This window comes from Theobroma cacao, chromosome 9 (assembly GCF_000208745.1).
Source record: "Theobroma cacao cultivar B97-61/B2 chromosome 9, Criollo_cocoa_genome_V2, whole genome shotgun sequence".
Lineage (NCBI taxonomy): Eukaryota > Viridiplantae > Streptophyta > Magnoliopsida > Malvales > Malvaceae > Theobroma > Theobroma cacao.
This window is the reverse complement of record NC_030858.1, coordinates 8,786,978-8,813,836: the sequence shown is the minus strand read 5'-3', so window position 1 is coordinate 8,813,836 and position 26,859 is coordinate 8,786,978. Positions and strand designations below refer to the sequence as shown.

At 33.3% G+C, this 26,859-nt stretch overlaps 2 protein-coding genes across 6 annotated transcripts; both read right to left on the bottom strand.

Moving 5' to 3' along the window:
* Positions 7,038-7,958, bottom strand: LOC18588983 (U-box domain-containing protein 12). Its single transcript, XM_007013760.2, has one exon. It carries the CDS (start codon positions 7,956-7,958, stop codon positions 7,038-7,040), a length of 921 nt encoding a protein of 306 aa, XP_007013822.2.
* LOC18588982 (peptidyl-prolyl cis-trans isomerase CYP95) lies at positions 8,855-16,865 on the bottom strand. Of its 5 annotated transcripts, XM_018127799.1 has the most exons (15): positions 16,795-16,863; positions 15,724-15,843; positions 15,517-15,571; positions 15,119-15,207; positions 14,958-14,999; positions 14,810-14,834; positions 14,604-14,642; positions 13,376-13,493; positions 13,151-13,278; positions 12,627-12,987; positions 11,799-11,914; positions 10,947-11,145; positions 9,958-10,857; positions 9,779-9,847; positions 8,855-9,599 (listed from the first exon to the last, which is right to left on the bottom strand). In XM_018127799.1, exons 8-15 carry the CDS (start codon positions 13,447-13,449, stop codon positions 9,239-9,241), a joined length of 2,208 nt encoding a protein of 735 aa, XP_017983288.1. In that variant the 5' UTR covers positions 13,450-13,493; positions 14,604-14,642; positions 14,810-14,834; positions 14,958-14,999; positions 15,119-15,207; positions 15,517-15,571; positions 15,724-15,843; positions 16,795-16,863; the 3' UTR covers positions 8,855-9,238. The 5 variants fall into 5 exon arrangements, with proteins under 5 accessions (XP_017983288.1, XP_007013817.2, XP_007013820.2 ...); XM_007013755.2 differs by lacking the exon at positions 14,958-14,999 and having other exon boundaries at positions 16,795-16,865; XM_007013758.2 differs by lacking the exons at positions 14,958-14,999; positions 16,795-16,863 and adding an exon at positions 16,665-16,739.

Here is a 26,859-nt window from a genome sequence, read left to right as displayed (position 1 = left end):
TGATTTTCAAACACCTGCCATATCACCCTGGAGGATTTTTTTTTATTTTTTATATTCCGATTCTGAAGGAAGAATTAGGGTGCAGTGCAATGCAGACGCAGATGAGTAAGAATTTGCGATGCCATTGTCATTACATCAGAGGTGGTGCCACCCATCTGAGATCTCATATCTTCATACACCATCTGATGCAAATTCTTCAAAAGTAATTTGTTTCCATATGAAAGTTGCTATCACTGTGACAGATGTCAGATGTCCGGCATCTACGTTTGCAACTTGGCATGATTTTTTTAAATATATATACGTTTGCTAATGACTATAAATCTTTAAATCTTCTTTAACATGATATTTGAAAATTTTTTTAAAATATTTAAAAAATATTAAATAAATTTTTATTTTTTTTATTACATTCAATTAAATTCATTTACTTTTATTTTGAGTCCAATGAAATTATTTTATTAATAATTAATTAATTATTATTGATTAAAATATAATTTATTATTTAATATTCATTGATAATGATGTAAAAGGTAAAAAACAGAGGCGGAGTTAATCAACTTTAATTGGAAATAAAAAAAAAAAGAATAAGAGTTAAAAAAATTTTAAAACTAATACATTAAACTTAACTAACAATCAAATGATTCATAACAAATAATAATTTTATGTAACATGTAAATAAAAAAAAGAAAAAAAAAACCTTGAAAATGAGAATGATGATCATCATTTGATAAAAGATACTTCTTAAGAATGGGTTGACAAGATTCACGTTTGAGATAAGCATGGTGAATTTCATCTCTTTGATTGATAAGAAATTAATATATCATTGCTCCTAATGCATGATTAGGTTCTGCATGAAAAGCATCAATTTCTTTAACATTGAGCTATGGACGTTTTGATTTACATTGCTCTTATTTATGAGTTGAAAACATTGAAGCTTAGGACTTAAGTCTAAGAGAATCAATTAGACGATTGCATCTTTTCTTCTAAAAAATTTATCAATTGTTTTTAATTTACTCATACTTTAATCAAATTTTAAAAACAAAATTAATACAGTCAACGTTCAATATTTTTATTTATTTTTATTTAAATTTAAAAATATTAAATATAAAACTATATTTTATAAAATATAAATAGTTAAATAAGATATATAGAAATCACACCATGATTAAATATATAAACACTTAAATAATATGAATAGTAAGAAGAAGTACTGAAATTGGATACCGGTGGAGCTACGGATGAAAGATAAAGGTATTTAATTAGCTTCTAAATGCATTTGCTATAATTCAGAAAAATCTCTCATACATGTGCTTTGTGATAATCTAGTGGCTAGCCATATTTGGAATTATTTTGCAAAATTTTTTCAAATCTATATTATTCATCTTCAAAATATTATTCAGATTATCTGGGCATGGGTCTATTCAAGAGATTATGTTAAACAAGGCCACATTCGAGGTTTCACTACCATTATTTTTCTGTTAGTTTTTGTGGGTGGAACACAATGTTGCAAAACACAGAAGCCTTGGTATGTATCCCAATAAAATAATCTCGAAGATCATGAAACTTTTATTCCACTTATTTCAAGGTAAGCTTGGGGAGAAATGGTAGTAGAATGGTGATATTCAAATAACTAATATGTTGGGATTAAAGTTCCAAAATAAGCATTCTGTGGTTCCAAAAATAATTTATTAACATAAATCATTGACAGGTGAGTTTAAATTAAATGTTAACGATAGTTCAAAGAATAACTCTAATAATGCAGCTAGAGGAAGTTTATTAAGAAATAATACAGGTACGCTTATTTTTGTTTTTCTAAAAACCTTAGAGCTAGTAATTCTCTAAAAGCAGAATTATTGGCCTTACATAGAAGCCTAATCTTATGTTAACAATTTAATATTACTAAAGTTTGGATTGAGATGGATGCATTGGTTGTGATACAAATGATTCAGGAGGAAAGTATGGGGTCTTATGACATACGTTACTTATTAGCGTATATTCAACCATGGTCGAAGCAGTTATCTTACAGAATTACACATATTTATCGTAAAGGTAATCAAGTTGCAGATTATTTATCTAATCGTGGCTACTTACATGCAAATTCGCAAGTTTTCATTCAAGCACAAGGCGAATTACAAGGTATGTTACAATTAAATAAGCTTAATTTACCATGTATTAGGTTCAAATGAATGTAAGGGAGTAGTATACTTAATTTATTATTATTTTTTTGTAGATTTATGTAAACTATTGCTATTTCTCATTCTTTGCATGTATGAAAATGCATGGCAAGTAATACCTTAGGTAGGATATATTCTCGATATTTCTTGCAAATATGGAGGTAAGGCATTACATACCCCTCCTTATGTAATTTATTTTATTAATTAATAAAATTTAACAAGATAGTTGAACCTTGCGAGAATCTCCAGCATAAAAAAAAAAGAAGATAAAAGAAAACTTTATCTCATCTTAATTTCACACAATAGTGGTAAGTGATTTTTGTCTTTCTTTGTCTAAATTTACAAGCTCATATATCTCTTTTGAACAATGAAATGTGTTTTATTAGTTAGCTATAGAGAAAGAGTAAAGTAATAAGTGTTTCAATGGTAAGTTAAAAGAAAAAAAAGTACAAAATGATAAAAGAGAAGAGAGAGAAAAAGAAAGAAGGAGAAAGAAGTGTGGAAAAATTAATATTTTATTATTTTTATTTGTATTCATTATTAAAAAAAAATTATTTTGAAAGATCATTTATAAAAAATATATAACAAATAAAAATTTGCAAAATTTTTGGAGTCAAAGCCACATAAATATACCACTCTTCGAGGTCATTAAAAAAATATAATAAATAAAAAATTTTAAAAATATTGAGAGTTACAACCTCATAAATATACTACTCTCCGAGACCATTAAAAAAATATGTAATAAATAAAAATTTTCTCTCCAAAAGTATATAACCTTTTGTCTTTAGTGAAAAATATACTTATCATATCATTATTTATTATAACATAATAATATATAACATCACCGTCATATTACGTAGAATAAGAACTGATATTTTGAATAATAACAATTAATCGATCATTAGTTTATTTGATTTTAAATAAAAATATAAAAAATTAATCAAACATAATAAAAAATAAAAATTTATTAATTAATTCATAAACTTTGTAGATATATATCATCTTTCTCTTCTACTAGTAAGCAGGCGGCCCTACCCAAACGCGCTGCCGCGGCCATCCTAATTTGGAAGTAATATTCAGTGGATAGCTTGGCATTTTGCACATGACATCTGCAATCCTGTTGGTTTGAAATTTAAATAACTTTATACATGGAGGAGGAAAAGAGGGATTTGTCTGAAAGGGATAAAAAAAAAAAGGAAGCTTTTCCAAATTGGCGTCTGCTTCTGCCTTTAGGAAAGTGCATGAAGCAAGCTGGGCCTCTCCCTCTCTCTAACATGGAGTGGAATTGGAGGATAAATGCCTTCCGTGGGACAACAGTTTTTAATTCTTATCATATGTTTTGATATTTGCTATACTATACACTTTATTATACTATTAATTTGTGTAAGGCATTCTACATGCATAGAGTTGTCTGTCTTAAACCTGAAAGGGATTGAATACATGCATGATTCATGTTGCTTAGAACCCAAATTCCATAGAAAATTGCTTTCCAAGGGAGCTCATGACTCGATCATGATCACGCACCCAAAATATATAAACCTATTTGAATTGTAGTTGTACCATCAATAATTTCCAATGCATGGCACCCTTGATATCTCCAGCTGTGGATCAAATGTTGGGAGTGCTCGGATACAATGACTGCAGCATTCAATTAAGTTTTTCATTATAAAAATGCTGTTGTGGGGGGGATGGGGGGTTCATCTCTTTTTAATAGGATTCGCTGCCTTGATGTTCTTTGGATTTTTCTATGCCCATGACAGAGCAAACCACCTTCTCAGTTCATGCCATAGTTCCTAAAAGAAGCAAATTTCAACTTGGTTTCTGTCATGATAAAATAATATATAGGCGCACAACACAAAGGGAATATTATGGTGGGAATTAAGAAAATTCGGTATGCAATTTACATTAAATTATTTTTACATGAAATCCTGTTCTTAATTATAGAAATTACGGATAAACTCTAAGATGTTTACCCAAATTTTACCTCACCCTAACTAGTCGAACTAAACCCTAATGTCATAGGCATTACTTTAAGCATAAGCTGTCAACTCTTGGCTTACCCCCACCATCCATAACGAGAGAATCTGCGGAGTTTGTACACTCGAAAAGTTCCTCTTGTACGTAAAAAGTGATTAGCAGCAAAGCCTTTGGAACAATATGGAAATCAATAGTTTTCCTTTGCTTTACTGTTTTAAATTTGATTAGAGTAAGCAACATATGCTAATGCTACAACTTTAGCACGAAGCTTTTCCAGCATCATAATTTTAATTAATTACTGCCCAAGAATGGGTTCAAAATGGAGAAAAGACTAAAAGTTGAAATTTGTTAATGCAGAGTGTCGGGCATTTTGTCAGGATTTTCAAATAAATTCACCCCAATGTCGTGTGTTCTCCAAGATGGATTGCCTAAATTAATATATTGATGTGCCATATTATGCCAATCATTATAGAAATCAGAGGGGAATTTTGGGATTTGCTTGTAACTCAAGTTTCATGTGACACAGCCTCTGAGAAGTTTCCCTACCAATTCAGGCATACATATTTTCGATTTACAACATGTTTGTTTTAAATTGGAAGTGTTGTTTTATAAGAAGATTTTGTTTTTCATTTGAATTTCTAAGGGAAGTGTGAAAGTTTAGTTGCAAATCATGTTTGAGTTTTACATTTTCAACAATAACAAGTATGAGACATAATTTTGCATTAAAAATAAAAAAATATTTTTTTAAATAAAGAAAAAAATAAGTTCATAATAATAGGATTAAGTGGGTTAAAGTGCAAATTAGACTGACTTTTCAAACTTGATTAATCTTGAAAATTAATTAAATTAATAATATATAATTAATTCATTTTAAAGGCATTTGGTACGTGAAACAAATAATTGTGTCTGTCACTCTCCTTTGATTCTAAAAAAACACAAAAACAAGTGGAAAAATTCTATGAAAGTTGGACAATCTTGTTATATACTGGTCTTCTAAATTATTTGTAAAAAAATTCTTAGTGATTGATTTTATCAGTGCAAAACGCAATCAATCACTGAATTTCATTATGTGATTGAAATTTATCGCTTGTGATCTTTTGCATATTATCAAAGAAGACAAATAAAATCTTAAAAATAATGACATTTATATATGTGTCGAAGTCATTTCATTGTTTCCTAATTCTGTTCTCCAACAAATCACAAGAGAAAAACACAGTTTTCTCTCCAAGATTTTCACCCCTTAAAAAGGTTAATGGTTTTATTATGCTCTCCAAGAATGAATAAAGGAAAAACAAAAAAATAAGAATGACAGCAAGGTCATACCCTTTTTGAATTTAGGTTCATGAGATGCACTAACTTGTTAGTAGGGTCGCCAAGTGATTAAGGAGTTCGTCAAAATCTTAATGCTTTGGATTAAAGGGGAAGAGTTGCTTGTAAGTCACAATATTTAAGAAGGGAAAGTTCTTGTATAAAAGAAGAAAAATAGACTAAATAATCATGGAAAGGTAATAATCAAATCAATTGATGCAGAATGTACCCGTTGATCTTTTAACCTTTTTTTAGTTTTATATATATATATATAATACTTTATTTATTTGGGTTGTGTGGAGTTTTTAACCGTTAATATGGAAGAATCAAAATGGTCTTTTCCTTCTTTTGGTGAAGGAGGAATCAACATAGCTGTATAAACCATCTTTTCTCCATCCATATTTGACATTTGTTGACCGTCTCCCTTTCATGTTGATGGAACAGAAACCTAATATATATATATATACATATATATATGGAGTATTATTCTTCTTTCTTCTTATATTCTTAATGGTAAAATATCGTTCCTGGAATACTTTTGATTCCCAAAAGTTTTGTCTCATCTTCACCTAATTTTGATTCCTTGATTTGTGAATAATAAAAGAGTTCAATAAGTCGCTACCTACTTTCCCATTCGTAATTAGTGCCCAATTCGGAAAGGAATTGCATGACGTGGGCGTCACCAATGTTAGTATATAAATTATAGGAGTAATCTGCTAAAAAAAATTGGAATTAATGCAAGAACGAGAGAAAAGAAGATTGGAAAGACTGATAAATAGATTTCTTCATTTCAAGTTTATGTTTAGTGTCACGATTTCAGAGAGAATCATGAATCTCTCATCAATTATATATTAGAGTTAGATTAGATATTTAAATACCCGCACTATCTTTAACTTGTAAGATATTTTTTTTAAAATAAAATTATAAAATTCAATAAATTAAAATAGATAATATTTTACAAATTAATATGAATCGTAATAGTTAACCTTCCATGTATAAAAACTTATATGTATATATATTCACTCATGTTGTGAAATATTTTTAGATTACATGGGCAAGCACCCCAGTGCTCGGAGCCCCAGCTCAGGCGCCCTCTGATTGTCCTTTGAGCATCAAAAACTCCTCTGTATATTACCTTGGTTGACGAGCAATGTCAGCTGAAACCCCGCAGTTCTAACGATTAATGTATTTGTGAGCAGACCCAAAAAATCCACTTCCACTAGCTTCTCTTTTCTGGATGCAACATCCCCTAGATTTTTCAACTTTCAATAGCCTCAATATAATTGATTTTCAGAATATTCCATTCTGCAAAAGGCATAGCCAAATTCATCTTACATGGCAACCAACTTGTCGTGTGACTAATTAATAAAACATATCGTGTTGTACTTGTGCTTGTGGTTTGCACAGTAGATTAATGAATCCTTAACATCCAAAACTTCATCAAGGTTTACTAGATACAAGTTTTTATTTAGGCAAACATCTTTGGATAAAGCAAGAAACCTTATCTCTGATTTGCTACACTAGTAAAGAATCCAACAAAAGCTTGAGCAAGATCACGCAAATCTTAATCAATAAATGCTATTACCATTCGAAAATGGAGGAGTGGCCGTCACTGTAGGAATCCAAATTAGCCTCCATCATTTTCTTCAGCAACTGACCAGCCTTCTCTCGAGCTCTTGCGGATCCTCTAACTGAAATATCAGCTAGCACAGTAAAGAATTCTGGAAGCCTCAAAGCATCTCTTAGGCAGTCCTCGCTTTCATCAAGCAGAAGAAGAAGAATTTCGGCTGCACCTTCCTTACTCAACATGCACCTCCCTTTTAATACATCTACCATTGAACTAACAACCTGATCAGTCTTTTTCAAAGCATTTAATCCCTCATCAAACCTAGCAAGAAGGCCCAGAATGGCTAGTGAGGTTCCGGCAAGGTCTTCACCATCAGTGCTTGTTACCAGTTGGATCAACACTGGGACAGCTCCAGCCCGAACAGCTAGGGTACAGTTCCCATGGAACTGCACGAGCTCTGCTAAAGAACTAAGGAGGTGATGAGCGGCAGGACTACGCGGTCCTGAAACTGTATTGACCAACAAACGGACGGTACCAGCCACCCCAAACTTGGCCTTGTTCTTGTCTAGCATAGCCAAGCTACAAACCAGGGAAGAAGCCAACTTGCTGGACTCAGGGGAGCTTGGGGAGAGAATTATAGAGTTGAGGTGATTGATGGTTTCCATATCTGCAAGAGACTGCTTTAGATCAGGGTTCAAAGAGAGGTTAAAGAGTATAGACAGAGAGAGAGTTTGGATAATGGGAGAGGAAGACTTGGAAAGGGTAAGAAGGGCAGATATGGCTCCATTTGTTTGTGCCAGCAAAGTCCTATTCTGTGGACTGACTTTGGTAATGGACGCCAGAGTTTGTAGGGATTTCTGCTGAACCTCATGAGAATCCGATTGCGCTTCAAAGAGATATTCAAGAAGGGTTTCACGAACCCGAACTGCTGACATGGTTCAAATGAAGTGCTAAATTAAGCTAACAATGTTTTCATAAGACCAATCAAGTAAAACTAACATGCTTCAAGAGGCTATCTATATGTTGAAAGTGAAGATGTTGCAGAAGACAGGACAAGATGTAGATAGATCCAATGCTCAACGACATTGGAAAAACCTTCACTTGTTGGATTGTTGGTCCAAAAATTTTTGCAACATTGTTTCGATGGTTTCATAGTTGAGATATGGTTTTTGGTTTCCTCTATATGTTTATATTCTTACCTTTGATTATATTTAAGGTTTTTTTAAAGGACGAAAGATTTTATGTAGCTACAAAATAGCAAAACCCTCGATACCAATCACCGTTACTCTAGTCTGTGTAAAGCCACAATAAATGAAAGGACCACAGTGGAAACGACTCGAATGCCCCATAAATGTAAAGTTAGAAGGTTGTAAATAATCAAGTTTATACAGTATTCTGATTTTTTTTTTTTTTGTAACGATTAAATGTTTTATACAGTATTCTGATTGAGTTTGAAGTTTATCATATATCAAAGAGGGAAAAATGATTTTGAATTTGTTAGAATTCACATTTAAGCCTTGAACCAAATTCCAAAATCTTTTGTCCAAAGAAACCCACCATCATGCTAGTACCACTATTGTTGCTGTTATTATTACTATTTACTATTATTAATTAATATTAAAAACCAATTATATCATTAAAATAAGACGACATATTAGATAACCAAACACCCAAAAACCCAATCACTACAAGCACAAGTCACTGCCTCACTGGCAAATTAGAATTTGCAGCATCTGTGATCTCTTTACATCACTGGCATTCCCTTCCCCTTTGGTAAATTCCGATTGGATTTCCTCTAAATGAACAAGAGATAAAAACAAGGTACTCAGCATTTCAACAAAGCACTAATTCCCGATCATCACCAGAGTTCATTTCTCAGTTTCGTAGGAAAATTTTCTGACACATTAGATGCATCTATATCATATTGCCTGACTCATTGTACTACAGAAGATTCTTAGGGATACTGCACTAACAACGTAACAAGATTCCTACCCCTAATATGATCCACATACTCTCCATTATTTATAAAGTATCCTAAAAACCGGCCAAGAGGAACCCGAATGAAAAATTCTAAAATCAGATATTTAATTAACCACAACGTCTGGCAACAACAAACTAGAAACAACATGGTAAAAACTGCAGAATCCAGTTCATCAAGAGAACACGGACTCATCAAAGACTAAGTATCCAAATCTCCCCAAACCTTTTACCTAATTCACCTTCCCGAGTCTGGTGAACCATCATCATAAGAGACCAGGCCCTTTTTACCATCTGGACTTCCAGAAGATGACCTTGACCTTGACCTTGACCTTGACCCGGCTTTGCTTGCCTGCTTTGGAGACTGAGAGTCCAACGAGGACCTCGATTCTGATTGGCTCTTACTCTGAGAAGGGGACCTTCGCCTCCCAGCCTTCGGAGACGAGCGAGATCTAGACACATCAACTGGAGAACGGCTGCGAATAGGGGTCCGACTGCGACTAGGGCTATGGCTGTGGCTACGACTATAATGACGATTACGGTACCGAGGGCTACGTGATATGGATGGACTTCGTGTCCTGCTTCTTCTGCCTCTATACCTGCAAAGCAGATTTTAACCAGGAATCGAGCAACAAGATTCAAACCACCCAAATGAACAAAGTTATTTAAAAAAAAGGTTTTTTTTTTCTAATTATGAAAAACACACATAGGGAAAAAGAAGCAGCAATAAGTGAATCATTCAAGAAACCATAAATAATAGGCATAGGGCATATCAGACCTAGGTGGAGTTCTTCCTCTTGGTGGGCTTCGATAACGCCTAGGTGAATACCTCCTGTAACTTGAATACCTAGTAGGCAATTAACAGCAAAACCACCCATGGTCAAAATATAATACGGTTTTAGGAAAAAAAAAAAACTTAAGGTAAAACAACTTAAAAGAACCTGGTGGAATTTCTACCTCTCACGATCAATTCTGCCACCATAACGATAGGACCTCACAGAAGAACGATCTGGAGAGGGGGTTCTGTATCTTCGTGCATAGGAGTAGCGCTCACTAAAACCCCGACCCCTTCTGATGCGCTTAGGTGATGCATCAGGGGAAATGCTTCTTGATAAACTTCTACCTCGATTGGAAGGGGGTGACCTCACCCTCCGTGCAGGGGTGGGGCTCCTGGAATAACTACGATGATAATTTCTACTCGGTTCTCTTAATGGACTTCTGCTGATGCTTCTCTTTGGAGGAGCCCTGGCAGGGCTCCTTGAATAACTCCGACGATAATTCTTACTTGGTTCCCTTAATGGACTTCTGCTGATGCTTCTCCTTGGAGGAGCCCTGCCAGAACTCCTACTTATACTTCTCCGAGAAGATCTCACAGGGCTTCTGCTTACGCTTCTCCGAGGAGACCTTACAGGACTTCTGCTAATGCTTCTCCGAGAAGATCTCGCTGGACTTCTACTTATGCTTCTTTTTGAAAGTCTAACAGGGCTTCTACTAATTGATTTTCTTGTTGATCTGGGAGGGCTCCTACTCAGACTTCTTCGAGACCGGGACCTTACAGGGCTCCTGCTAATGCTTTTTCGAGAATGTGCTCTAACAGGGCTCCTGCTGAAGCTTGTACTCTTTCTACCCCTCAAAGGGCTTCTGCTGACACTTCTAGCAGGGCTCCTGCTCCTACTTCTAACAGGACTCCGACTCCTGCTTACACTTCTTTCTGGACAACGTGGGGGACTCCTACTCACACCTTGACTCCTGCTCAGACTTCGCCTTGGGCTAAGACTCGGGCTCCGGCTTGGACTCCTTCTGGGACTAATACTCATACTCTTACTCATGGCCCTTTTAGGACTCATGCTTCGACTCCTGCTCATCAACTTTTAATAAAATACCGGATTGGGAAGAGACGGTAAGTATAAAGAATAACTGAGGAGTGAGAAGAATGGAAAGTAGACCTAGATTTGCTTGGGAGATCATCTACCACATCAGGTTGTCTATCTGCACTTCTGTCAGATTGAGCATCTTCTTCAATGCCATTGCTCCGTCGGCCTCCATTTTCCTTGGGAGCTTCATGCTCCTTTAAAAGCAAACTAGCGTCTTCCCTTTTTCTTTGACGAATTTCTTTCTCAACAGGTGAAGGGGATTGACTCCCAACTGCAGATTGTAAACAACTCATGAATACAGTGTGGTAACAAATCAAAAATCTTTAAATAACACAAACCAATTATCAGAATAAGAAGGCCTTAGCACACAAAGCCAGATTATTGGCGAGTAGATAACAAGAATTTCCAAGTTCCACAACATCTTTAATATGACAGGTGTAATGTGATAATAGCATTATGCAGAGTAGGGGAGAAGAGGGGAAGGGGGAGAGAGAATAATGTAGAATGAAGGGTACGTCGCTGGCCATGTCGAATATCCGTAAGAAAGCTGTTGTCATGTTTGACCGGTGCTTATGAAACAATAGCATTATGGAGGCAAAAAGAAAAAGAATACCGAGGAATAAAGGTTATTCACAGCCATGTCAAATATTCCTAGAAAGCTTATCCAGTCAAAATATAGGGAAAGCACCACAAGAACAAAGAAAACAGTAAACTAGCATGGGGGAAAAGAAATAACAGATGCCTATTTCAAATTCAGCTACAACCAAAAATATCAACCTCAATAACTGCACAGTTAAAAAAACCATCTATATAAGCAACTATATCTAACTGGTGCAATCAGATAAGATGGAAGCGAAAATTAATACAGAGGATAAGCAGTAAAACATAATGCCAGGAGACAGATGAAATAACTCCAACCCTTACCACTTTTCTGAGAAAGCTCTTTGTGCTTCTGCGCTTTTCCTTGCACATCAACATCATTATCAGTGCTGCTTTCACCTTTACTCTCACTGTCATCATCTGTAAGACTATCCGAAGCCCTGAAAACAGAGAGGATAGAATAGTTTAAGTATAGTCTACAAGAAGTTTAACAAAGCTAATCAGCCCATCCATGACTTTGAGGCATTGTATTCCAATTTTGCCTTACCATAGACTGAACAGATAAAACCATGCAAGATGGATTAAGGTGTTGACTCTTACAAGTGGACACAAACCACGATTCTTTCTCAATAAATTTTCACCAAGTACGAGAGAGATACATAGTGGAGCTAGCTCAACAAGGGCACATGTTACCAACAGAATTTCAAAGAAAGAATAGGAAAATATATTATTGTGTGGTATAACTTGTTCATTATATTAATCATTGATCTGCATTTTTTTATATAATTGATTTACATATGCAACTCATATGATGACTAAAGAAAATCAAATACCAGACAATTTTAGACAATTCATATCGTGAATCTTGCTTCACCAAGGTGCAGGTCCTTTTTTCTCAATGACCAACCGTATGCACTCAAATAACAAAAACAATTAAAAAGGAAAAATCGGCTGCACAGAATAAGGACAGAAATAAGAAGAAATCTTATGTATTGCATGGGAGGCAAAGAAAACAGTATCAGGAGCAAACAAGTTTCAACTACATTTCCAAAAGGTTTGAGTTCCCTCATACACGTAGCCGAACAAGTAGAATACTCGGCAAGTTTATTAACTAGACTGGTACGAAGGATAAATGAATAGTAAGCATAAAACCTTCTTGATCTACGCTTTGATCTCTTATCACGCCTTTTTCTCTTTTTGTCACGCCGTTTATCTCTTCTTTTTCCACGCCTATATTTTTCTCGTTTTGAAGATCTCTTCCTCTTCTTATGCCTGTCATCACTTGAAGAACTAATGTCAGTGGATGATGACAGATATGAGTCAGAATCACTTTCAGATTCAGATGATTCTGTCTCAGAATCTGAGGAACTCTCTGAATCAGATGAATAGTATCTTCTTCTCTTCTTCCTTTTGTCTCTTGAAGATTTCTTATGCTTTCCCTTCCTTCGCACTTCATGACTGTTAGCATCAGAGGAAGCATCTTTTCCTGTTTTCAACTTACTTTTCTTTTTCTCTGCAGATAAGATGATAAATTGGAAGGTAAAATTAGAAAGAGACAAGGGAAAAGCCTAACAGAGCACCAATAAGGAGAAAAATTGCCAGGTGCAAAATAAATGAAATCAAGTTATTCCATCTTAAGAAATACAACCCTCCAATGGGGGCACCAAGACCTTTACCTTCACCAACTTCACCACAATTAATTATTTTCACTGTTACAGTTAGTATTCCTTCCTCATCACCCACATTTTCAATTTTCTTCAGCACTTCATGTCCTTGCACAAGCTTCCCAAAAACTACATACTTTCTGTCACATGCCAAAAGTACACAAACTTAGGACCAGCATATAGAAAGGGGGGGACACCAAATAAAATTACAATTATACAAAGAAGATAGGAAACTACCTGTCAAGATTATGATTAGCCTTGAAGGTGATAATGAATTGTGAACCTACAGTGTCACGATCAGCAATTGCCATAGATAAAAGACCAGGTCCATCATGCTTTAGCCTGGGTGATTCATCTGTAAAGTTCAAATACCCCCTTGTTACTAATCAATTATTTGTGCAAAAATAGTACAACTTCAGCCAACTTATTTTCTAGATGAATAGTTTGCATATAAATATTTAGGATTTGATGCAGTCTTTAAATGATTTTTAGTCATGATGTCATTACACTGGCACCTATCGATTCTCTTGGGGAAACTCCAGATGATTAGAAGAATGCATATGGCTGTCTCAAAGAACCTTTTATAAGCAGATAGGCCCAAATCAAGAGCCATGAAAAATACTTAGCCCAAATCAAGAGCCATGAAAAATACTTACTCAATACAATTTTAGTGCAAAACAAAGCTTGGGCAGAGATTAGGAGAATGCATATTGCTCTCTCAAATGGCCCAAATCAAGGGCCATGGTAAGTACCTTCTGGACACAATCTTCTCCCTAGTACAAAGAACCTTAACACCATACTTTAATTAACTCCAAAACAAATTCCATATTACTTAGGGCACAGAAATTTTGGTAAATCAAGAGCCAGAGAAAGTACATACTTGATACAATCTTCTTCCTAATACAAAGAACCATAACACCATAAATAACTCCACAAAAATCTAGACCCATGGAAAGCACATACTCAGTACAATCTTCACCCTAGTACAAAGAACCTCAAACCATACTTTAATTAACTCCACACCAAATTGTCAAATTTTATATTACATTGGGCACACAGGTTTTAGCAACACACTTATAAATTGAATAAAGCTTTGAGCTATTGACCACTTTGGAAGAGTACAGAACTACATACAATGAACACAGATGAGTTAGCAACACAATTATAATTACAAATTGAAAATTTGGAGATTTTGACTACTTCTGTAGAGTACAAAACGACATGCACTTCAGAACATATATTATTATAATCTACTTAGAATATAGTTAAATTCACAAGAACGCAGCAATTACAAAAGCAAAAGCATGTGCATACCATGAATAATGCAAGGTTCAAATCATTCCCAGGAAATTATTGAAGTTTAAAATACTAAACGAACGGAAAACCTTGCATCATTTCTTCCTGCTTATAAGACGACCTAAATTATGATTGTAACCTTAAAAAAGACTGAGAAGAGACCACTCACCTGGAAACTTTCCATCATATATGCTTTCCCCACTAGTTCCTGAAGAAGGAAAGAAATACATTTAAAAACTCAGATGTGCAGTTCAAGAACAGATTCAACAAGTAGTCACATTGAGCGCAACCCTCAAAGTGATCTTATCTATAGTAAAGTAAATTAACAGCTGCAAAAATAAATAAAATAAAAATGGCTCTGCAAGGAAAACATACCATCTCTTCTCACAAAATCACCACCCTGCACAACACACACAAGATGTTAGTCCACAAGTAAGAAAAAAGACATTTATGTGCAAAAAACTGGGTTGGACACGGCGAAGTTTAGTAAAATTTTGAGGATTGACAACTTGGTAAGTACAACCTTAAAACTACATCACAAGAAAAGCAGTCGTGACCATCAGCCCTGTTTCCTACAGCATAAACAATAGTAACTGACCAAAAGACATACCACTTCTAAGCCACATTCAACAAGAAAACAGCTACAGAAAAAATGCCAATTTAAAGTAAGATAAACCAACAAACCTGGGCCATGGAACCTTTAATAACACGATGGAAAAAGGAACCCTTGTAGTGCAATGGTTTTCCAGTTTTAGGACCAATGCCCTTTTCTCCTGTAGATCAAGACAGACTTAGGAGATCAGCGAGAGGCCAACATATAAATATATGCATAAATGTTTGTGTGTGTCTATGTATGAATGTACGATAGTGATAAATTACAACCCCAAAAACTCTCCCGCCCCTAACCACCAAATGCTTCTTCAAAAGAAAATAAGATAGATCATAAACAACAAACTTACAACAATAATTATTCTTAATACAATAAAATTGCCAGAGCAAAAACCTATACACCAACGTGTTGTAAAAGAAAACATCAGAAACAATAGAAAGTGAAAATATTGGAGAAGATTTTATTTAATCACCTGTACAAAGGGCACGGAAATTTTCTGCAGTTTTCGGAGCAATATCAGGAAAGAGCTGAAGAACCAAAGAAAACCAATAAATACAAACAAAAAGATGATCTTAAGAAAAAGGCCAACATGTAGTAATTTAAAACAAAAATACAGAGGTGACGACAAGGCAAAAAATGTAAAATCTTGTTGGCTTGCTTTTATCATTCAGTAAAATACCTCAAAAACCATCCTTTCAACAGGATCACCATCTACTGACACATCCATAAAAACTAAAGGATTCTTCTTCTTTGCCATATTTTCACCAGAATCAGAACTCAAGCCAGCATAACCAATAATCTGATCAAACAACCAGCAAGAGCAATCAGCAGGGTAAAATGGATTTTAGCTCAAATTACATTAAATTCACATGTCAATAACAAAACCACCTATTCCATCAGCAAGAACTCACAAAATTTACTAGTCTTCATTACAGCAAAAAGCAAAGCAGAAGGGAGTTTTTGTTCCTACATAAAACATTTCTCATTTCAATCCAATGTTTTTAAAACATTAGTCGAGAAATCAATATTTCGTAAAGCACCTCCACATGGTATCAATGTAACAAAAGTGATTTTCACAATAAATAGTATCTGTTAACATTGGGCAAAAAGCAAATGCAGAGCATTGCAGGCACCAAGCATGCTTGGCAAGTATCCCCTTTCGTCATAAGTCAATGTTGTGCAATGCATCCTAGCATTTCAAAACATACTGATTGCACAGAGCACGAAAAGACAGAAAAAATCAACTTTACAGATCTAAAAAACAGAACTTCAACCTAAGCATCTAGTGAATGATTGCACTCGATCAGAATCCCAGATCATCACAAGAAAAGCAACGGCCATTACAACACACTTTCGAGCAAAAGTACAAAAGCACACGCAAGCCGAAAACAGTTGGTCAAAATAATATCATATCAAAATCAAGCTGAAAACCTAAAAGCCTAGCTGAAATAGCAAAAAAAAAAAACCTTACAAACAAGCTTATATATTAAATACAATCTTAAACTTGAACTCAAAAACTGGGAAATCACACAAAAACTAAATATGAAGAAACAGATTAAAGTGAAGAAAACTAAATAGATGTAAACCAGTAAATTAAAGAGACATTTAAGGAAAAACAACCATGTAGCTTTTGGATCAGATACACGCACTAATATTGAGCTTAAAACGAGCAATTAAAATGAGTTCTTTAAAAATCAGGAGGAAATAGTGAAAGAGAAACTAAGAAAAGTAGAAACCCTAGAAAGGTCACCTGATAAATGCAGAGCCACAGAAAAATGTGAGCGAGCGAGTGACGATTAAGAGAGAACCACGAAGAGGGCGTTTTTTGAAAACCTAGTGGGCTTTCGGCTTAAAAAAAAGAGCAGCCTAGGCCTAGCTGCTTCTACTGGGCTGTGAAGTTAATGGACTGTCTGATAAATACACACAACTTGTGTGTTGTGTCTGGTCTGGATTGCCCTTCCCTTTCCCTCAAAATGACCTCCATGTTTTATCCTCCTCCCCTTCGGCCGTTATCATAGAACCCAGCTCACTGTATCCTTGGGGCCCATTTCTTATGGACCGACTTCGGATCCCACCTACGTAACCATCGTAAGTTCACACTATCTAAACCAAGCCTACATGTTCCTTAATTTTCGATCCAACCACCAATCACCAATGTAAAAGATTCAGTTTTAATTACAGATATTTGATATCCCATTATAGTAAAACAGTAATTTTGGTATCTGAATAAAAAATTTTGCAATTAAATATTCCAACTATACTTTTATCCATCAATTTGCACATTTGTCTAATTTTGTTAGTCTAATATATGACGTGGACAAGTATAGCCAATAAATTATTTAAAAAGGTCATGCCAATTTTCTTTCTAAATAAAACTATTTTGAAATAAAAAATAAAAAACAAACCCACTAAGGAGAATGCAAGAAAGAAAGAGGAGAGAGAGAAATCATACTTATTAATTAACTCTTTGTACATAAAATAAATTTGTCGAATCTTAACACAGACATTATGTTGGAATGAACTTTGCAGCCAATTAAGATTGGTTAAGATTTGGTTCCAATCATACAATGATATCATTCATATTGAATGATTAAAGGTTTTTGTACATCAATAAAACATCAATTATAATGGGTTATAAGTCTAATTGGATAAAATCTATAAGATTAATATGTCTTGCATGAGAATTGTAATGGTTTATAATTATGAGATCTTTATACATTAAAGCATAATCTCTAAATAGTTCTTAATCATTATATTATTGAGACAGGACATCAATAATGCTCAAATCAGCACATGCTATGTTTTTTACTTGTGAAATAAGCAACTGGTCTCATAGATTAAAGTATGGAGATACTTGGAACTATAATATAGATGTTTATTTAAGAAAGCAAGTTCACTGAACATGACCGACATAAGAAGTGCATATGGTATCTCACTCTAATGTTTATGCAATCCTTCTTATGTGACAGTCGCATAAATACTTTTTATACTTGAGACACCAAGTTGTCTTGTATAGGATGTTATGCTTTGATTTCATTTTTACGGGTGCCTAATCAAGGATGCCAAATTATGATGCTTATAAGTATAGCATGAAGCATGTGAAGATAAATAAATGGTTAAGATAGAAATCATCACCCCAAGTGAATAAGGGGATATATCCTAACAGTTCTTAGTTAATATTAGCTTATTGAAGTCCTTGGCCAAGACGACTTGGAAATTATAGAAAAGAGTTTCATAAGTCTCTATTGAGTTAATGATCTAACCTCGGGAACAATATACGATGAAAGTATGCATTGCACCATGCTCTTATCATCTCTAGAATATAAGATAAGGGAATGAATTACACTGAAAGACTGATCACTGAAAAGCTGAGTCAAACCATCCTGACTCTTCTAATATTTGGGTAGCCATAATGCATTGCTAAATGTCAATTTTGGTTTATGGAATTAAATTAATTAAGATTACAATTTAATTTCACTGCCAACATGTTAGAAGCATAATGGGTCACACATAAAAGGTGGTTATTGAAATTAAATTGGGAAAGATGATTAGGTTGGACTTAATCAATTAAAGACTTATAAGCTTTTAGACTTAATTGATTAATTATGGACTTAATTGATTAAGACCATATATGCGTTTAGTGTTATTGATTAATGTACTCATTATTTGATTAATGACTTATAAGTTTTTAAGGACTTAATTAAAATTGTTTAATTAAGTTATTGGATTAATTTATAATTACATAAAAGTTATGTAATTAACCTAATTAGGGCTAAAATTAATCCAAGTATATAAACCTTACTATAAGCCTAATTTCAAATAAGAAGAAAAAAAAAACCAACCAACTAATGTGTGCTACCTTTGAAGAGTATAAAGGAGAAAATTAGTTTTCTTCTTGACTATTCGGCCAAAAGTTTTTTCTTTCTTTTTCCTTTAGAGATAAGTGTTATGAACATTACTTTGCTAGCACATTGTAAGGCTTAGAAATCTCACCTTAACGTAGGGTTTCCCATAATTGTAAAGTCTAACCTTATAAAATACTTGTCATGACATGCATGTGATGGATAGCATGTTTGCATGCTAGGAAAACCCCGAAAATCGTTAAAAGTCGGTAGTGTACTTAATAGTATAACTAAGTTGAACTAAGCTTCGAACTAGATCAAATAGAGAATTTAAGGTGAAATTGAGAATTTTAAAGTCTCATAATGACTTAAAATGGTGATTCGGAGTTCGATGATCAAATTAGAGTCAAATTGTAAATTTCACTATCTAGGGGTAAAATGGTAATTTTGCCACTTGAGGACAAAATGAAAATTTTTTTGAAACATTTTGATCATATTTGACTTGTTGGAGTATAATTTGAGGTTGAGAAGTGAAAAATTGTAATCTCGGTACTTTTAAGAGCATAAGGGTAAAATGGTAATTTTGCCACTCCATGGGCAAAATCGTAATTTTTCACCACTAGGACACTTGTCCAGCACATGGTCTTCCCTTATCCTCATTTTGACCTTTGACTAATCATGTGGTGGAGAATGGAAGCATAATTATTAAAGTATAAAAAAAAAGAAAATTGGACTAATAAGCATGTGACATGTGTCAAGTAAGGATATTTTATTATTTTTCATAAAAATCAGCCCATATTTATCCCATTTTCTCTTCATGTGGCCGGCCATAGTAAGAACAAAGAGAGGAAAGGAAAAACACAAAACCTAGGTGGGAAAATTGAAGAAAAAGTGTGGGATTTCAAGGAATCAAGCAATCAAAGGTAAAATTTCTTGATTTTGACTTGTGATCTACCTTTCCCATGCATTTCTCCTTATTTTTCATGATTAAATTTCATGTTTTCATGGTGAATTCATGGCTGACCAAATGGGTATGGAGAGAGAATGAAGTTGGATTGATTTGATTCTAAGTTATGTTAGTGTTTTTAGTTAGTTTAGCATATTTANCAAATGGGTATGGATAGAGAATGATGTTGGATTGATTTGATTCTAAATTATATTAGTATTTTTAGTTAGTTTAGCATATTTAGAAACAAAACAACAAGAAAAAAATTAATTTTCTCTCATTACCCATAAGAGGCCGAATTTTCTAGGGAGAATATTGAGGTTGAAATTGATGATATTTCATGATATTTTGATGATATTTGATGTTTGGTGAGGCTAGAAATTAAATGGGAAATTTTGGTGTGAAAATCTGAATTTTGCTTAATGTATAGACATGTGTGATTATTGACTCGGGACTGATAAATTGAATCTCATTCACAGTCACTAAGGTAATTTAGGTATAATTGGAGTGTAGAAAGTGAAAAAAATTGATTTGGAGTTAAATTGAAGTTTTAGCCGATTAGACCGAGTATAGTGTGACTTAAGTCGAATATTACATTTAAGCGATTAATCGAACATTTTGCATTCCATATCATGCATTAGTAGTCTAAATTAGTTTAATTTCAATTTAGTACCAATGTGGTGAATTTTTTGATTTTGTACTGTGTTAAAGTGGTGAGTCTTCTGATAAAGACAAGGGAATCGTACTTAAGAACCAGTAGTCTGAGTATTTCAAAAATCCCCACTCTAGACATTGTAAGTAACCTTATCATCATTTTAATTATCTAAAGTATGTTTTAACTCGGTTTTGATGAAATTTTATGAAAATGAGTTAAATGGCAAATTTTAGGTTTTATAAACAAAAATGTGTTTAAATGAAAAGATTTTATAAATTGTCTTGAAACGAAATACGATTTTGAAAATAGAGTAATTGGAGACCACCGGTATGTTGTAATTTATGATTGGAAATTGATGACTTATGTTATATTGTCATTGTATTGGCATGACTGGCTGGGCTACGTTTTATGAATTATATGAATTGTTTTATTTTACCCTTGCAGGCCGGGTAGTATTATATTAGCCATGTCATGCTGTTAAAATTTTATTATATGGTGGGTTTAGCTTGCTGCAGTAGGTGGATTCTGTGGACCAGCCTATTAGAGGGGCACGAAATCCGGATATAAATATGTACCTCGGTCGGAGAGGAGCGTAGGATATCTCCTGTGGTATGATTAGAGTCCACGTCACGCCGAACCACCTCGTGACGATGAACTCCGCTAACGTCAAGGAACGGTTATGTTTTTCAAACTAAAAATATATTTTCGTGTATAGGAAATTTTTACAGCCTTGACGGACTCGGTAAGATGCCTCGGCCAAGGTATTCCCTAGAATAATTTTGGCAGGAGCCAAGTTTTTTTTAAAATACTCATAAGCCATGTTGACTATTTAAATGATATGAATACTTATGTTATGAAAAACTTATTTGGATGAAATGTTTTAATAATCTCCTTTTACTCGAACTTTAGATCTTTTGAATGATGTTTGTTTACTCACTGAGATTTTATAATCTCACCACCCTCATTTCCCTCTATTTCAGGCTCAGATTAGACTGTAGATAGCTGATCTCATCGAGGACTACTGTTGGATTTGCATTCTTCAAACTGTAAGTTTATAGTCCTCTTTACTTTTTTTTATTAGGGAGCCTACTTATTATTATAAATTAAATTAAATACTTTGACTTACTGTATTACAGTATGTATAAATTTGTTTAACTTTTACACTACAAAAATTATTTACGTATAACTCTAAAAATATTGTTTGATAAGAAAATAGAATATTTTACTTAACATTTCTTTTATTTTCTTATTATATCCAAATAATCGAAATTTCGTTTTAAATGAAGATTTTAGACTTTAAAACTCACTTTTGATTATGAATTATATGTTTTGTACTCGTATATTACATTTTAGCCGGTTTCAAAATTTTTGAAAAAAAATGACTAAAATACCCATGTGAGACGAAAATTATTATTTTATTTGTTTTGAGTTGGAAACAGCTTAAAATCTTCTAGAACATGATTTTTGGTAACAATTACCCACGGGGGAAATAAGATACTGATATTAAGCCTTGCGGGGTCCCGGTTGGTATTTCAAAAAATGAGTGTCTATTGGGGTACTACGACGGTTGTCACGGGCTCGAGAGGAGTACCGGGTCGTGACAATAATCCTCATGTGGACTTTTGTCAAAGGCTACACAATGGCCTCTTAGATAGCTTTGGTTTGCTATAAACAAAGTTAGGTGTGAGGTCAATGAAAATGGCTGTTCAAGACTTTAGATAAAGAATCTAACTTTCTTTATCAATAAAGGTATCTATGATCATATGTTTATTGTGTGAATGCTTAATGACAATCAAGAGACCTTTAAAGATGACCTTAGGTATGTAAGGCCAGTATTGTATGTTTTATTTGTTTTCATTACGTAATTTTATTCTTATTGCATTGGGAAGCATGGCCGACCCTATCCCAACAGTGGTATCAGAGCAACCTTCAAGGCTTTTAATTATCTTAAAATGTTTATATATTGATGATTAATTTATGAAAATTTTTCTTTTTGATTGAGCATCGCTTTTTGAAAAATTGATTTTAGAATGTTTTTTTAATTTTTTTAATTTTATTAAAATTCAAAGACGTTTTTTTTTCATAATTTAGATCATGTTTAGATTATTTTAAATGATGTTTAAGATCCTAAAATGTTAGGATTAATTACTATTTGAGATAAATCTTTTTAATGAAGCAAACACTAATCGGTTTTTATGTTGTCTAATGACAGCATACGTGTTTCGATTTGATCCTTTTACTTTGGTTTCGAAAACTAATCAACACATTCTAGAAGTTTCTTATCCTGAATTGGTCAATCAAGAGGTTCTGTTAGCATCCCTGAATGTAAATGTAAATTGCATAAGATGGAATTTCAATCACATTCAAAAAAGATGCATGGTGATGGATGTTTAGGTGGCGTGTTGGTGCTGGACTTCTTACTCAATTTTTTTTTTTTGTAAATTTCTAGCAACTAAATTTTGTGGAATTGTTCCATATTAGTTGCTGGATAAGTGGATAGCAAGGCCATGAAATGTTCATGATCAAATTGGCTCATTTTAAGCAAGAAAACTAGAACAAATTAAAATCTATCCCACACATAGTTTTTAACATGATTTTCAATTTTAATTGACAAGGAAGTCTTGGAAATTAATTCTGAAAAATTCCAAAATAAAATTCTTATTTGAAATGTTTATTTGAGAATTATTTCTGGAAAATATCATGGTCAAATATGCTTATTTTAAGCAAAAAAATCAGTGCAAATATAAATCTGTCTAACTCACTATTTTGGCCTGAATTTAGGTTTTAATTGATAAGAAACTGTTGAAGATTAATTCTGAAAAAAATCTAGAAAAATTATCTTTATTAAAATGTTCAATGAGAATTATTTATAAAAATTTTCATAACCAAACAAGCTGATTTAAGCTATTAATTATTGCAAGTTTGAAAACAGTTTAGTGAACAATTATAGCTTGGAAATCGATTTTGAATGGCAAGATAATCTTGCAAAATTAATTCTGAAAGTCTCATAATGTTATCCTCATTTGAAAGGTTCAATTAAAGGATAAAATTTTTAATTTGTATTAATTTTTAAGTGGTTGGACGCTTAACTAAATTAAAAGAATGTTCTTTATATGTGAAATGACACTCATGACAAAAGTTGTGCATGGTGCCGCCACACATGGATGCCACACCTCCTATTGCCATGAATGGAACCGTTTTATGGAAAGAAGTTGTTTGCTAAACAAATTTGGCACTCAATGATCGTGGAGGATTCTTTTCTTAGTTGATCATTGACTCTTAAATGTTAAGAATATATGCTTAAAAACAAAGAGTTTGGATGTAGGATGTAATCATTTAATATCAAATCTCTTAATTAAAATCTTATTCAATAAGATTAGATAACTCTGAAATCAATAGGATTGATTGACCAATTAAAATTAAATAATGATTAGATTATTTTTGGTAAATTTTATGGATATTCTTTAGAAGATATTCATGTAATCCAATTACACAAATTTAATTAAAAAGGAATTATTTTACCAAATTATTTAAAGATTATAACATGGATTAGAAGTCTTAAATGGTAAGATAATTATTACAAGATAATTAAATAGATAAGGATAAATCCTAAAGTGTTTAAGACACATAATCTATTTCAGACAACACTTCAAATTTGATTGGGACCATATATGCAAGTCTCCTAATGTGTTAAGACATAGTTGACATGTTTCCAAATATGTTGGAATGTCTTAAATAGTTATGGAACTTTCTTATAACATTTAAGATGGATATCTAAATTTGTAAAGTTTCCTAAATGGTTTAACATTATAATTAAAATGAACTACTAATCTAGATAGATTTTCAAATCGGATTTGAATTGACTAAACTTATTAATAGGATTAATCACTTAGTAAATGATTTGATTAAGGTGTTTTGCAAATTATGTTTCCACAAGAATGTATCGAATTATTGGGATTATGGTCTTCAAATGATGGATGACATTTTTCAAAAGAAATGCAAGATCATCATCATGTGAAACATGTTTGTATTTACTTATATGTGCGTAATTATATTGTGGATGTATGAGGATGGTTATGAACTATAGATTTAATAGGATTGTGGACAAATGATTAAATGGCTTTTTATGGTAATTTTTTGAATAAGGTCTGCGAACCCTACTTTATCTCTTACATTTTGGGTTTATAAAAGTCTCTTCTTATCTAACTTCCCTCGAATGTAACTCGAGATTTTTACATTCAATTATAACTAAAAATAAGATTAGATTAGGAAAGAAATTTTGTAAATCTGAAGATGGAGATCCAAGGTGCTATGAAGAGCTAAAGGTGGATGCAAGCTAAGGCATGAAGTGCTTAACATATGTTATCCCTTAGGATTTGACCAACTAGTTTTCTTTGATGGCTCAAGGAAAATAGAGCAGAAAAGGTCATAACCATCCTAGTAGAACAACATGTGATAGATTTAATTTTATGCAATATAGTAAATGTTATTTTATGCAATATAGTAAATGCTATGCATGCTAATCAAATGAGACCTTTGTAAAACGAAAATGATAAATCCTTCATAAAATATTGAGTCACATGTCACGCATGATTAAGTTACCTTCCACCACATAGCAAGATAACTTGGCTGCTCTTTTAATCAAAAGCTTATTGAGCATACTCAAGGTCACACTTTTACGCAAATATGTTTAAGCTATTGGTGGGTCTTATTCAACTAGTTTAATAAAATTCGGATGCTTAAAAACTTGATTATTATGAAACTAGAAGCAATAGTTAAACAAAGTATATATGATATACTTAGACAATGAGCTGTCACTTAATTAAATCTAGGAGTCACATAAGAGATGTGATCGTCAAATTAAGTTATCTACCCAATTAGGCATATCCTGGCTTGTTGAGCACACTCAAGGTTATGATATGTTGAATGGGGTCCTAGCCCACTAAAAAGATCCTAGAAGAGACTTTCTGAAATGATTTTGAGGGTTATCATTTTGCATAAAAATAGTGAAAGTACTATTTAAAATTCTAAAACCTTATTTTAAATAGTTTATGCATGTTATTTACCTATTGCTTTTATTTTATTTTATTTAGGCATATTTTATATACATTGCAAATGTCTAATAACTTGTCACTTCGGAGCATCTTGGATGCAAACAAACTCACTGGCCCAAACTTTCTGAATTGGTTTCGGAACCTCAAGATTGTCTTGAAATAAGAAAATAAATCTTATGTCTTTGACACTCTTATTCCACCAATCCCTGTTGATGATGATAGTGTTGAGAAGTGGGAAGCATATTAGTGTCACAAGGAAAACGATGAGTAGGTAACATGCATGATGCTAGCCAATATGATATCTGAGCTCCAAAAGTAGCATGAGCACATGCATGTTCAATCCAAGATTCTTCACCTTAAAGAATTGTTTGATAAAAAGGGATGCACTAAGAGATGTGAGATTTCTAAGGAATTGTTTCGACGTAAGATGGTAGAAAGTAGTTCTGTCAGATCCCATGTGCTGAAGATAATTAGACTCATTGAGAGGCTTGGACAATTAGGACTAGCGATGGATCATGAGCTAAGTATAGACTTAGCTCTACAATCTCTTCTTGACAATTTCAATCAGTTTGTGTTGAACTTCCATATGAATCAATTGGAAGCCATTATTCTTGAACTTCTAAATATAGTGGTCACGGCAGAGAGGTTCACCAAGAAGGATGAAGGAGCTTTACTTCTAGTTTCCTCTTCAAAGGCCCCAAAGAAGCTTAAGAATAAGAAAGCCTAATAGGGAAAAAAGATAGAGTCCCAAGCTAAAAAGGCAATTAAGCCTAAAAAAGGTGTCAAAAAGGACAAAAGATTTGCCATCACTATAGCAAGCTTAGGCATTGGAGGAGAAATTGCAAGGAGTATCTATCGAAAAAAAAGCTTGTAGAAGTTTTTAATTTAGGTACTATTTGTTAAGATATACTACTTTATGTTATGAAGGTATATGATACCTTATGTTGGTTCTAATATGTATGACATGTTGCAGAAACCAAGGACAAAGATGAGTAGGATCTTAGCTAAGGAGTTGACCACATTGATAGGCTATATAAAGCATTGGATGCTACATATGGATGATTGCACTACTATTTATATTTTGATTTGTTAGATAATTTAATTAAATATTTTGAAACATTTGTTACCATGTGGATGGTTGAAGACACTACAAAAAAACAACCTATTTCCAACGAAAAAATTCGTTGAAAACTCCGTCGATAAAAGCCTCGTCGGTAATACTTTCCATTGAAAAAATTTGTTTTCTGATTACTATCCCATTGGAATTTCGTTGGCAAACACTGCAGAAAGAATTACGTTGGAAATTTCCAACGAAATT

What these genes read in the sequence shown, in the direction of transcription:
- LOC18588983 (XM_007013760.2), bottom strand. Translation starts at nt 7,958, where the DNA reads ATGTCAGCAGTTCGGGTTCGTGAAACCCTTCTTGAATATCTCTTTGAA.
- LOC18588982 (XM_007013758.2), bottom strand. An exon ending in TCAAAGCGTAGATCAAGAAG is followed by an intron (nt 11,915 to 12,626) that starts GTTTTATGCTTA and finishes CTCTGTTTTCAG; the next exon opens with GGCTTCGGATAGTCTTACAG. An exon ending in AGAGGAAGAACTCCACCTAG is followed by an intron (nt 9,600 to 9,778) that starts GTCTGATATGCC and finishes TCTGCTTTGCAG; the next exon opens with GTATAGAGGCAGAAGAAGCA.